We start from the raw sequence: 14,647 nt of genomic DNA on the forward strand, positions 1-14,647 counted from the left end.
GCAACCGAGGTACATGCCCTTAGCGGGAACCGAATCCGGGTCTCTCAGGACCACAGGCCTACGCTCTAACGGGTGAACCAAACCGGCCAGGGCAAGATGGAAATTTTTTTAATGTTACATTGTTGCTGATGTGTACTGTGTGGTTAGGCCTACAATGGTTGCATCTAGTTTCATGTGGACTACATGGTACTGAGCCCAACCTGTTGAGAGAATGAAAGTATATAACAAATAGTTTCTATTGATTTCTTATCGTAGGAAATATAATCAAGTTATACATGATTTAGATGACTCAAGAAAAATGGAAGGAAGTAAAATCTATATGTTTGGGAAATGGTGCATGGACCATGTTGCCTAGAGTTTCTATGATTGAATTGGAGGCAAGAGCCACACTCTGGGGGATTTGAGTACCTCCAGGAGCATTTGAATATCAGAAGGAAAAGGAGGGAAGGGGTTTTCAGTAGGAAAACAAAAGTGGTAAAGAATCTTAGCAAAGCTTTGGATATGGACAATGGTGTATTCTAGGAACCTTTGTCTAATGGTATAAGAACTGAAAAGAAGGGAGGGTGGGTGAGAGAGAGAGAGAGAGAGAGAGAGAGAGAGAGATTTTAAAGAAGGAATTGACAGGATTTGGCCATTTTAAAACTTGAATCATTCTTAAATATCACACGGAAATTTTAGAGGGTCTTTGACATGGGCATATTTCCTATAATATTTTCAGTAAGAGAAATGTAAATAATGTGAAATTATATCCACATTCTGTTTAATTTTTCTGTGAATAGACAGCTCATATTTGCTTCATACTATTTGAGTTACTGTGTCTAAATTTTGAATAGAACTATAACTCTACTGTCCTTTTCCTCTGTTCACATTTCCACAGTCTGGATAGCATTTAGAAGGCTAAATTACAGGTGGATCAGTGACTGTGTCATTGTAACATACACATAGCTGTAGCTAGAGTTACTATTACATTTGCATTAAAAATAAAATACATGACTCATAATAATGAGAATTTGGAACAATTTACTTATTTTTTATTTATGACTTCCCCAATCATATATTTGAAAATGTGTGTGTGTGTATGTGTGTGTATATATATATTCAGTTATTCCAGTGTTAATAACTTTGTGACACATGTATAACCAAGAGTATGATACCAAAGTACCACAGATTAGATGCTGAGATTTCATACAAATAACATTAAATTTGCTTTTGCTCAAGCTCCACGTTGTCTTCACGCTATCTCCTAACAGGTGTACTTTCTGTAAATAAGCTGGAACTAGAGCTAGTAATCCCGGGGTCAGCCCTGACTACCCTAATCCCCAGCCCCACCGTATCCTTGCCAGCCAAAGAGTGCTCATTGTCATGTTGACCTGTCACTAAGATCTGACATCAGTCTCTTTATGCGGAAGCCAGCATGATTCAGATGTATTCCCAAATCTAAACCACAAAAAAGATTAAAAAAAAAAAACACACACAAAAAAACCCGTTAATAATGCGCCTCACGTGGCAGGCCTCACCCGGCGTCCCTTATTGGTTGATATGGCCATAAAAGGAAAGTCTACAAAGAAAAAAGGAGGTTTTAATTCTCTCTCCACCAAAATTAAACCTAAATAAATTCGTAAGTATTTCACTACAATTGATGCTGTTATTTTTTGTGAACAAATATGCTTAAATCGTATGCTTCAGTTAAGGGGTTTAAACCATATAGATGCCCAGGTTGGTACTCTGTAGCTTAACCTCTGGCCCGTTTTGGTCTTTTTCTTCTTTATTGATTTTAGAGAGAGAGGAATGGAAAGGGAGAGAGAGATAGAAACATTGATGAGAGAGAACATTGATTTGCTGCCTCCTGCATGCCCCCCACTGAGAATTTGGTCCACAACCTGGGCATGTGCTCTGACTGGGAATCGAACTGGTACCTCTTGGTGCATGGGTCGATGTTCAACCACCGAGCCACACTGGCTGGGCCTGTTTTGGTCTTTTTAAATGCTTACATTTTAGAGGCATTATTGAGTTTATGCCCAGAATATCTGCGTCAGTTTATCTCAGTAACTCACATTAATTTGTTAATTTTTATAGGTTGCTATACAATAGGAGGAAAAAGAAGTAGGAAATGAACTGGGTAGCACAGAACAAAGGAGCTTGCTTCAAAGCAGTCTTTCCCAAACACAATTTTCAAAATCTCATTCTGGCTAACATAGGTATTAGTTACCCCCCAATAATTTTCACATGCTTCCTTTATATAAACTGTTACTTCAAACTTCTAATTTTTCTGTTTTTAGATTATTTCCTCTAATTTTCTGTGATTATTAGCATCCTTGTTGATTTGGGGATTTTGGTTTTGTGTCTGTCACTAAGAGAGTTCTGTCGTAAAATGATGGTTAGCATTTCCTATTTTTTTAAGTTGCTCATAAAATCAGTTTGACACCGTGATGTGTCTGTGATGGTCCCTCCATGCTCCATTTGTTGTTACTCAGTTAGTTAACCTCCCCAGATCCCGGTGGGAGACCTGGCTGAGTTACTCCTCTGGGAGCTGATTATTATTTCCTAGTAACTCCTTATGCAAAGACTTCCACATACATTATGAGCATCTGTGAGTCTGGGGAATCACTGGTAACTGTTTAGGATCAATAAAAAAGAAAATGTACTGTATTTCCCTTTCTGCCAGAGCTACATTCACAACTTGTAATTAGGAAGTGTAATTTGGCAAACTTGCCTGTGAAATCTCTTTTCCGCAGAGAAAGGGGAGGATCATTATATCCACCTAGTAAACAAAGGGAGCCCTTTTGCATTATTTATAGGTTCCATCTTCTAAGCACAATTAGGTCTCTTGGTAACTAACTCCTGCTCATATGAAGCTTTTTCTTTTTCATTTCTACTTGCTTCGTTCTCACTGTTGCCTTTCTTCGTAACATTATAGGAAAAATCACTCCTCTAATCACTCAATCAGCTGAACATAGTCCGTCTCCAGCGCTACCCGGATGCTGCTGCTGTGGGGTAAACCATGTTAATGCAGCTCCGTTGAATAAATCAGGTCCCAGAGCTCCTTGAACTCTTTGTCACGTGTGACCCAACAGCTTTCACTGCACTGGGGCATTGATCTTCCTCTGGTTCCTGCAGTGAACTTCTGTGTGCACATTTTCGATCTAGTCATTTATTTCGCTCTGATTATTCAAACGAAATGACTACATGTTCTTTTCATGCTGAAGGGTGATCCCACAGACCAATAGCACTGCTCCTTTTGTGGCGTCCTGAATAATAAGGGAGTTTCATTTCTTCCTAAGGAAATGAAGATGAGCAGCTACATTCTGAATTCTATTAGATTTACTCCACAGCTGCACTGGTAGCCTGCCATTTGCATACTCACATATGCATAACACTGATACCATGTCCTGTTTGCTCAAACCAGTGTTATCTATTCCCTTTCATTCCAGAACCTTTATTTTCTGCTCTTTAAAACAGAGCGCAGAATTCAACTTAATGAAAATATCCTGAAATCGACTCTATTTACTCTCCTTATTAATTGTTTTTAATTTAAATGTATGGGACATTTCAATAGCACACGGAAGGACAGGGAATAATTTAATGGGTAGCAGTGCAACCATCACTCCCTCAGCCACAACCGTTTTTAACAGGTTGCCATTCTTGGTCATCTGCCACTCTTCACACTCTTAAAAAGATTTTGCTGGGGCACTGTGTATATATATATATATATGATTAATTTTTTCTTTTACAGAGAGAGGAAGGGAGAGAGAGAGAACCATCAATATAAGGGAGAAACATCCATTGGCTGCCTCCTGCCCGCCCCCTACTGGGGACTGAGCCCACAACCTGGGCACGTGCCCTGATGAGGAATCGAACAGGGGCCTCTCAGTCCATGGGACGCCACTCAGTCCACTGAGCCGCATCGGCTGGGCTGCCCAGGCACGTCAAAGCAACTTCCAGATAAGATATATGTCACCCATAAATATATAATGATTTTTTAATATAACAGTATTATAGCCGTAAACAGAATTAACAATAATTCTTTAATATCATCTAATATTCAGACTATGTTTAATTTTTCCACCATTGTCTCAAAAATGTCTGTTTATAATCGATTTGTTTAAATCAGGGTTCATGAAGTTCTCCACATTGCATTTGGTTAGAATATTTCTAAATTCACTTTGAAAGTAACAATTCCGTCTCTCCTTTTCAGAGCATTTAGTCGTTTGAAAAACTGGCTTTCCTATTTATTTTTCCAACATTTCCTCAGTGTTGATAGACTGAGCTTGCCTGGCTTGATTCGTGTGTAACTCACAAGTCAGTCACATGGCCGTCTCCCTGGCTTTTCAGCCTCCTGGAAGCAGCCTGTTCGTGACACTTAAAAAGGGAGTGGGGGAGGGAATAGAAAAGGGTAACGGGGATAAATGGCGGTGGAAAGAGTGGCAAACACACAATATAATATACAGATGGTATATACATCTGTGGTTATAGAATAGTACACCTGAAACCTATATAATTTTATAAACCAATGTCACCCCAAAAAATTCAAGAAAAATTGCTGCGCCTCAATACATAAAATAAAATTGTCAATGAAATAAATGAATATAATCAGCAAAGAGTTAAATATGAAATTTTACTTTATAATTATTATTTTGATATTTGCTGACCACGAAGGTTTTATGGTGAATTATTTGTAGGGCAACATGGGTTTTGGCCCATCTTTCTAAGCAGACCTCAGCCCAAAGGAGAACTTGCATAATCATTTTACACAAGGTCTATATGCTCCACCTGGAAATACAGATACAATTGTCTGAGTATGTGCAGCATTTTAGTGTGCTGGGAAGCCATGCTTAGTATGATGAAGCTTCTCTACGGTTAAAACCACCCCGTATTCAGTGTCATAAAAATGATTTTTAAGAGTTAGAGTGTTGAGAGACCAGGTGATTTCCTTTCCAAACATTTATATTTTTCTTGCCCCCAAAAGCAGGAAGCTCTTTTCAGATTGTATTCCTGTGTTTGAATTGTTGTATTTCCTCTAAATCAAAATAGATGTGTGATACATCTTCAGTCTATTGTACAAATGGTGGTGTTGCTGCTTGCGTGCATAGCATTGCATGAGTAGTTCATTCAAAGTGTACTAACGTCTCTGATTAGGGGAGAGGAATGCTGAGTGGGTTCTGAGAACAGATATGGGAATTTAACACGTCTTTCTTTTCAACTAGTCAAAATACTAAAGGTTTTATATACTGTGGGTATATAGGGAAAAGGACTTCAGATTTTTGTGAGTAGTATAGATCTGCACAAAACCAATTTGTTTCTGGAATTGTGTTGGTAGTGGTTTTATTTTGTTTTTGTTTTTTTTTGTTACTTAATGCAATGATAATTTGAGCAATTCTGAAATACACTGTGTGAGAAAGAACCTTAGCGAGAGAAACTTGATGGAGCACTCAAGGCAACTTCGTTTAGTTTCTCAAAAAGTGTAGACTCAGGTCCCTGTTTCAGCAAGCCATACTGGGTGAGTAAATGAAGGTAGTCTCCTTTCAAGGAACCCAAATTTAGTTTTATAATTTTCTTTTAGTTATACACAGTGTGACCTGCTTCAAAGCTCAGAGTTCTAATATGATCAAATCTCTCATTTTCCAAATTTATTATTTTTGGGGTTCCTGCTTATCCTGATTAGTAAAAAGTCTAATAGCTTCTTCTTTATCAATCCTTCCTCTTGAGCATCCTTGGGGCAACTTCGCCCACAAACATTACTAAGTTTGCAATGTTTAAGGAGTCAACCCTACTTCCACAGATATAGCAACAACTGAGAAATCACATCAGCTCACTAACATACCACATCGTGAAATTCCCTCTACCCCAATCCACAGATAACATTCTTCCAAATTATATGGTTGTGGGTCCACTCCTTGTGCAGGACCCCTGGAGCTCCACGTTTAGGGCTTCCTTAGCTCATTCCCACGTGATCAGCCATTGTTTCCCAAAGCTTGGCACAGTGCCAGGCTGACTGGGCACTAGAGGACTTTTTGTCTTAGCCCCAAGTTTCAACCAGACCCCTTCTTGTGCCTTTAGTGCTCAAGCCCAGTGGGTCTTCAACTTCATTGTGCCTAAGGACATCTGAGCAGCTTGGGGGGAGAATGCATATTCCTGGACACCCCCCCCCCCCGAATTCTTGTTCAGAAGCTTGGAAATGAATCAACAATTCTCCTACTTTAATAGCCTCTCAGGTGTTTCTGTGGCAAGTGGGAATATATTATGTACTAGAGCAGTGGTCTCAATCTACTGCTGCACATTTGAATCATCCAGGAACTTTAAAAAGATGCTGGTGCCCAGGGCCCTGTCCTCCATCAGTTAATTTCGAATGTTTGAGTTCAGCAAAGGCGTGGCCATGTTCCAGAAGCTCTCCAGGTGATTTCATCTGCAGCCTGATTTGAGACCCACTACCTTAGGCTAGTACAATAGGCCAGATCACCAGGCAGTTCCTCTCCCATGCGGTGAGAGTCTCTTTGGAGCACTTGTCTTTTCCTGTCACATAACCTTCCTAAAGGTCACGGCTGTCCACTCTACCAGGTTTTGTAGCTTTAAAATTCAGGGAGCCCTGTTCTTTTCATAAAATTGGCCCTTGCAGGGTTGTGAATACTAAATGAAGAGATATCTATAGCTAAGAAATAGACGAGTATGTACCTACATTTGCACAATGATGTAACTTTTCCTGTAGCAGTTGCAACAGATTGTGTTCACCTACGCAGAGAAAGCCTCCCCTTCCTAGAATTGTTACACCCTTATCCACACACAGCCCAGCAGTACTAGGTGTTGAGTTTCAGCACACAGATCCAGAGAGTGTCTACCCTGAGGCCTCTGTGCCCTCACTGTAATTTGGGATCAAATTGCCAGGCCCCTTCACCTTAGTTTCACGAGGACAGACTTGCGCAGGGCAGAGATCCGCAGTCATTCAGCCTGGCCCTGAACCTGGAAGGACCGTGTAAATCAGCCTAAGGCCACTTAAGCTAGTTCAATAAAGACTTAACTTTAGGACCAAGGTATAAATGTTTCATCTGCCTCCTCAATAAATGAATGAATTATCTTAAAACCAGCAGGGAAAAGGGCAGCGAGAGAGAGATTTTAAACATCACTCGCTCTTATCAAGCCCTGTTCACCTTAAAGCAGTTTGACATCTATGTTCAATAAGTAATAAAACTATAACATGGTTAATAGAAATCGGTACAACAATAACTTGGGGAAATAATACGTACAGATTAAAATTATTTGACCATTTTTTAAGAATCCACATGTAGTTATGGAAATAGCAATTGTTACATGGTACATTCAGGTTGTTACAATTTTTTTATTTTTGAATTTTTGGTTGAAATCTGTGCATGTGAAGAACTTGTAGACAGAGGGAATGGGGGACTTTGATGTTGCCTCTTTCCATTAACCGCTAGAAAGCTGTCCTACAAGCTTCCAATGTAAAAAAATAATAAAAATATGCAAAAGCAACTTTAAAACAAATTCCATAAGCCTCCCCTTCCCACCCAAACCTTCCAACCAATTTGCTGCCACTAAACCCCTTCTGTGACCAATAATATAAAAACAATTATTAGAGGTATGTGGTGTCTCCTAGCACCCCTGTGAATAGCCCGTTCAACATAAACTATTATCAGAACTGATGTATTATTTATTTGTCTTTTAAATAATTTATTTCTCAATATACTTCACATGTGACTTGAAGTTCTTAATAGCATCTAATAAAAACTGCTAAATGCCAAGTATGTGTGCTTTTTTAGGTCACAAAAAACTACTGAGGGTTATCTGTGATTTTTTTTTTTTTAAACCCACACCATCAATTTAATGACTACTGTGATTATCAGAAACACTCCTCCTAGATTTCTACTGCAAACAAAAAATTAGGAGAGCATTCTTCTGACTGCTTAAGAAAATGTTAATTCCTAATTTGTAGAGTAATTGCAGACACGCCAGTTTGCTATAAACAGCTCTGTGCTTTTCCTCTAGCTGTTACTTGTCGAAAGCAAGACGGAGGACAGGCTGGCATCCCCGAATGCCTCCAGTATGCGGGCCCCGTGCCAGCCCTCACCCAAGCCTGCCAGGTCCCCTGCCAAGATGACTGTCAGTTTACCAGCTGGTCCAAGTTTTCTTCGTGCAATGGAGACTGCGGTGCAGTTAGGACCAGAAAGCGCACTATTGTTGGTAAGAATAATTGGTTGGAATGCCAAAGTCAATACTTGCCAAGGTAGAAAAACACAAAAGAAGCAGACCAAGAGAGTTCCAACAATGTATTTGGAAAATGCACGGATATGCTTTATTGTTGGTGTACTTATACCTAACAGATCCATGGGTTTGGATATGTTTTTAATGTAATTTGGCAGTAACGGACATATTATGTAATTTCAGTACAGAGAAAAAGGAGCCTTGAAAATCAAACTCGGTCATCTATATAATACATGGAAGTTCATTTTTTGTTCTAAATATGTACTTTTGGTGAACTGTCTACAGACTGCGAAGTGCTTGGAAAAAGGTTTTTTTGGGGAGTAAGGGAACAGTTGCCACTTCATTGTCTTCACCCATGCTCACTGTCAGCCTCGGGTTACCTTCATAGCCTAGAAGAGGACTACGACCTAATTCTACATCTGAAAACTGCATTTTGAAATGCAGTCACAATGACAAAAAGCAGTGGTATAATGAGCAAGAACAGAGCCATTATACTGAAGGACACCCTGGTGCATTTCAAAATACTGTTAGTTGGCAGAAGAAACCTAAAAATATTAGTGCCAGTAGATTATTCAGAATTAAAAAGTTATAAAATAAGCCACTTGTCATAATGAAAACTGTTGAAAACTATATCAAGCTGGCTTATGGAAGTTACAGATAACTATATGTAAAACGTGTAATTAGTAATATGCAGTATAATTAGTCTATAATATATGACACATAATAAATATAAACATATGTGATCTAATTGAAATAATGATATACTCTGAAGTACATATTACTGTTATACTTGAGTTATTTATTTTTAAATGGGATTTATTTACATTTGTATATGAACCATTTCTAATATTTTTATCCTGATATTAAATATCTTCATTTTGAATATTATTTATATTTTCTACATTAATCACCAAGTATGTCAAAATGATTACTCTTGAGAAATGCTGTAAGGGGTAAAATCATAATCAGAAAAGTAAATACAAAACAAAAAACAAATACAAAAATCTCATTTTCTGAATTGTAACCCTAGATAACAATGCCATCTATTTGGAATTAGCAAAAAGGCTGTGACATGCAGGGCAGTGGCTGTCTCTCCATGTCCTACGTTTGCACATTCAAAAGGAGAAATGTATGCAGTTACCTCCAGCTTCCCAGTCGGTGAAAACACACACTCATTTGAGAGGATTTTAATCATCTTAAAGAGTATAAAATTCACCACAACAGTTAGTAACTGATATAAGGGGCTATTTTGAAATGAGCTATTTAAAAAACAAGGTTCACTATGGAAATCACGTGGTACTAAGCCTAGATAGAAAGCACGGAGGGTGAGAAAATAGCGTTTATTTATAGGCGACGGTTGGATATGGCTGAAATGCAGAAAGGAAGTGCGGGAACGGAGACACCTTGGGGAACGCTTGGAATTAATAATGGTATTTTCCAACTTAAATTTCTCCACAGGGAAAAGTAAAAAGAAGGAAAACTGTAAAAATTCTCAGGTGTACCCCCTGATCGAGACTCAGTACTGTCCTTGCGACAAGTACAGCGCGCAGCCCGTGGGGAACTGGTCAGACTGCATCTTGCCAGAGGGGAAAGTGGAAGGGCTGCTGGGCATGAAGGTGCAAGGAGACATCAAGGAATGTGGCCAGGGCCACCGTTACCAAGCAATGGCATGCTACGACCAGAATGGCCGGCTGGTGGAAACGTCCAGATGCAACAGTCATGGTAATCCCGTTTTCCTTCAGTCATACGTTTGCTGCCTTTGGGGGTGGAGGGAAAATGCACATGTATGAGGATGGAGAGGGAAATGAAGGGTTACAGACCTATGTCCTAAATTGAACATTATGGGGCACCACACTGTATGTATGTCATTTATACGTAACAGGACATTCGGTGGCACTTGTCTCGTTGTCCAGGAGTTGGCAACTAAGTCCCAAAATTGGTGGCAAAAGAGTCCTTACAGGTGGGCACAATGGCGCCAGAGCCTCCCTTGAGGTTGACTAGAGTCTGTTGAATAGACCCAACCATCCCCAACAGGTCTGTGTACAGAAAGGGAGGGCGATGGGGGGGGGGGGGTTCAATTTAATTTAATTTGAGAATGGAGTTTTATACTAGACAGACTTTCAATAACCAAACTGATAAGATTTGCAATGTGCCTAAAATGCCATTGAGTCTCAGAGAAGATTGAAAGCCATAACTGACGAAAACTCAAATAACTCAGACATCTCCTATTTACTGCTCATTGAGATGAGGTTAGCCAAAACAACAACAAAAAATACTCTTAGGAAACTGTACTTGCTTTTGATTTCTAAACCAAAATAGATAAATAAATAAAAACAAAAAGCTAAAACACAGTGATGATAATTGAGTTATCAAAAGTTTGTGAAGAGTGACCATTTTTACCTATATATGTAGTGAATTCTTGTCTTAAGTCTTAATATAGTCATCTTTAAGCAATGGTTCTCCACTATTTTTTTTATTTTACTATAACTGTCTTTGTATAATAGAATGAGATTAGTTTACCATGGGCCAGCCCGAATCATAGATGTCACATATTTGCAAACACTAGACAATGATCCCTACCTTCTCTATGGAGGTGACCTCAGAAAGAGGGGTTGAATTGCTCGGAGGAATACATGGCAGTCACCTTCAGTCTTGCTGAAATAACTTCTATTGGAATAGTGCTCTTCTACTTTTATCATGTGGTTCAGAAAACAATAGGAACTAATAGGACTATCTCACATTTATAAACTGTCAAGGTATCATAGTGACACATTTATTAGAATCTCTTACACACGTTCTTACAAAGAAGTTTCCAAAACCTCATCCTTTTTTTAAACCTTACCTTATAGTTCCTGTTTTATCAAAGTATAGTGATAAAAGCCCCAAAGTCTCCATGATACTGAGCTCTAGATGTAAGTATGTTTCAGGTTAATATATGTGCATTGCTAAATTTAAGATTATTCCATATATTGAAAACAATAACTATAAAGGAGAGCATAGTGTTTATAATGGGCACACTTTGAGACACATCTCCAAGAGTAACTGAGTATTGTATTCTCTATATCTATATCTATTTATAGATGCTATAAATTAGATACCAAGAAAAATGCAAATGCACTTTCTCATTCTGAGATGATATGATGATAATGTGTAAGATCATAATTAGTCATTAAAATGTAAACTTGAAGATTAAAAATATGTGTCTCCTGGAATGTAGCAGCTAAGTGTTTGCTCACATGTTTAACTGTTCTACAGAGTGAACCACCAAGGTAATCATTGGTTTTTCACATAACCTTGAGCTTTCAGAATTGTTCTCATGTATTCTCACTTTTACCTGGTCTGTTAATTAGATGTGTGAATGCTTCTGTGAGCCACTTAACAGTCCATCTTATTTTTAGAAACAAACTTTTCAAAATATCCTGTGACTCTCACCGAAATGTTTGATCACTTTTAAAAACAGTGAAAGCACAAAAATATTTGCAGTCATCCAAAGGCAGTAGACCCCCCAACTCAGCATTGTCAGCTCAAAGCGTGAAAGAAAGCAGGGCTGTGTTCTGGAAGACAAGGACATGGAGGAAGAAGCTGGGTCCGAGATGGCAACACCTGCATGGGGATTGGGAAGGGAGCTGAGATCCTTACCTCCGTGAACTGTTCCAGTGTAGCTCTGTGTGTCTGCCTGACACTACTTGTTCTCTATTAAATCTGATCTGCATTGGATGTCCAATGGAGTATTTTAGTGTTTACTAACATATTTACTCAAAGTAAAAGCTGAGGAAATTGAATCCTGTGGAAGTTAGTACTTTTTAAATATGTGTTCGGTAGGTTCTTGTGGTGTCGGTGGAATGCTAGAACTCTGTCTTTCTGTCCTAGGCTCGCTCTAAATCACAGTCTCAGTGTCTGCTGCCTTCTCTTAGTTAAATCAGCTGCTCCGAGGGATGCTAGAAATCAGGTTTTTGAGTTGCTTTCAAGAAGTCTCTTTCTACTTTCAGTTTAAATATAAAATTAATCACCACATGTATGCAGTACAGAGACACTAATTCCCTACTCAAGAATGGCCTTCGGGCATTTCTATTTAATTTGTGTTGTCCATCAGTGGATCGTATTATCAGTTATTACAACGACAAAGCAATTGACTTTCACCAGTTTAATTATATTATTTTAGGCCATTTCCCATGTGGTCAATCTTTTTTAATGTCTTAACTTGGGGCACAATTCTGTTGTGTCTAGAATTCCGCATAATCGTAGCCTCTCTATTGAAAAGCAGTATACCAGTACAGCACTCCAAAAATCAGATCAAAGGGTACCTTGGCAGCCACATAAATGTTCATCCATCCTTACACATGGTAATAAATATAGTTTCCGTACGAATGTTGATGTATAAATATATTTTTGGTGTTTATCCTAAAAACATAAAACACATCACATACATAACCTTTTGGTTTGAAATCTTGTATGGTATCACTATAGCAACAGACTTTAAATCACTTGAAAACAAAATCACACATTTCCTACTCACTGGTAGAATGCTCTAAGATCTTAATTGATCAGTTCACTGGAAATTTATTGAGTACCGAACTAATAGTACTAGGTACTTCTTAAGTTAATCACTTTTAAAATTTCACAGAACAAGAGGTAGAAATTTCTGAAATGTTTTTATTATATCGTTTAACCTTGATATTTTATTTAACCTTGCTATTTTAAAGAATCTTAGAGGTAACCTAGCTTATGCAAGGTACATGTTTACAAGATTTCCATTTGAAAACGAGTGATAGAATTTTACATGCTTCCCCTCAACCCTGCCCAGCTGTCCCCAAACTCCTTCTCCTTCTCTACACCTTGTATTTCTACAGCATGCATCATTCTATAACACATCATACACTTTACTCATTCATTATGCTTATTTATGTTTATTTCCTGTACATGAACATAAATTGATGAGGCTATCCTGGACTGTTTACTTCACTCATGTAGCCCAAACACCTGGAACAGTAGGTGCTCAATAAATATGTATAGAATCAATGAAAGTGAAGAGCTGGAGAGAATTTTCATAGTTGCATTTGATCCACAGTCAGACTTGGACATTTTATTTTTCCCAGACTGTTGTTCTCTGTGTCACATTTCTAGGAAATAATCAGAGAGATGGTAGAGAACAACTCAGATCTGAGGAGTAAAAACTATGCACGCCACAGTTTCTATATGATACTTAATAGCTATGCTTCTCTCTACTTACTTACTGGGAGAAGAAATAATAGTCACACACTTTAGTGAATTAGTCCCATAATATTAACATAGACTAGTCCCTTTATTGCCATTTAAAGCTTAATCAGAATTGCCTAATTCATACAACCCTGGATTTGGACAATTTACCCTCTTGGTTTATATTAGCAATTGTGACAAATGCATTTTCCCAGCCTCTGTTTACACAACCTGTGTTTCCCAACCTATGTTGCTCATTGAGAGTGTGGGATGTCTGTTCAGCTCTTTGTTCCCACTCCCCTTTCCTTGGGAAAATAAGAAATGACATTTCTATGTCATTTATTTGAAAGGGATACTGAGAAGGTGAATTGGATAAAGTGTAAAAATGGCAGGTATTCGAGTCTGGAGCTCTATGGGTTCTGTAATTTGTTTCAGACACCTCTCTTGGGCCTTCACCCTCAGCAAGTTTGTCTTTGCCGTTTCTCATTGGCAGGTTAAGCCATAGGGCACCATCGGTAAATATTCTGAAATGGAACTTAGTTATGTTTGTGATGTTAATATCTGTTAATATCAAGCAAGCAGAAAGGCATATCTGTTACCTTATCATTTTTCCTAAACCCATGCTATTTAATATGCATAGTTCTCCTATTGACTAAAAGTAATCTATTGCTGTTGCTACCTATAAAATACTTGCCAACAGGGAGAGGCCATAAGGAAATTCAAGAAGTAGGTTAAATTACTTGTCACCAATTGTTTTCTTTTTTTTAAAATTAATTTGAGAGAGGAAGAGAGAGATAGAAACATCGATGAAGAGAACATCGATTGGCCACCAGATTGTGGGGATCAGGCCCACAACCTGGGCATGTGTCCTGACCGGGAATTGAACCAGTGACCTCTTGGTGCATGGGTTGACACTCAACCACTGAGCCACACCGGCCGGGCACCAATTGTTTTCTTAAAATGCTGGAGAGCAAATATTTTAGGCTCTGCAGTCCAAAAGATCTCTGTCACAACTACCCAAGTCTGCCATTATAGCGTGAAAGCAGCCGTAGACAATACATGAGTGAATGGCATGGCTATATTCCAATAAAACTTTATTTATAAAAACAGGCTGCCAGCCTGGGCTGTCATTCACCAACAAGGATCTAAATCCTTGCTATTCAGAATATGATCTACAGACCAGTAGCATAGACATCATAGGAAAACCCTTGGAAAGTCAGTCCATGTTGCAGACCTGCGG

The 14,647-nt window shown here is 38.6% G+C and overlaps 1 protein-coding gene across 1 annotated transcript in view; it reads left to right on the forward strand.

Moving 5' to 3' along the window:
* The window catches only part of THSD7A (thrombospondin type 1 domain containing 7A), a 399,001-nt gene that overhangs the window by 334,261 nt on the left and 50,093 nt on the right, over positions 1 to 14,647 (forward strand). Inside the window, exons 12-13 of the mRNA XM_036246730.1 lie at positions 7,996 to 8,190; positions 9,670 to 9,933. Of these exons, the coding sequence (XP_036102623.1) occupies positions 7,996 to 8,190; positions 9,670 to 9,933 (459 nt within the window). The remainder of the gene's footprint in view (positions 1 to 7,995; positions 8,191 to 9,669; positions 9,934 to 14,647) is intronic.

The sequence above is a fragment of the Molossus molossus genome, unplaced genomic scaffold (assembly GCF_014108415.1).
Source record: "Molossus molossus isolate mMolMol1 unplaced genomic scaffold, mMolMol1.p scaffold_m16_p_7, whole genome shotgun sequence".
NCBI lineage: Eukaryota > Metazoa > Chordata > Mammalia > Chiroptera > Molossidae > Molossus > Molossus molossus.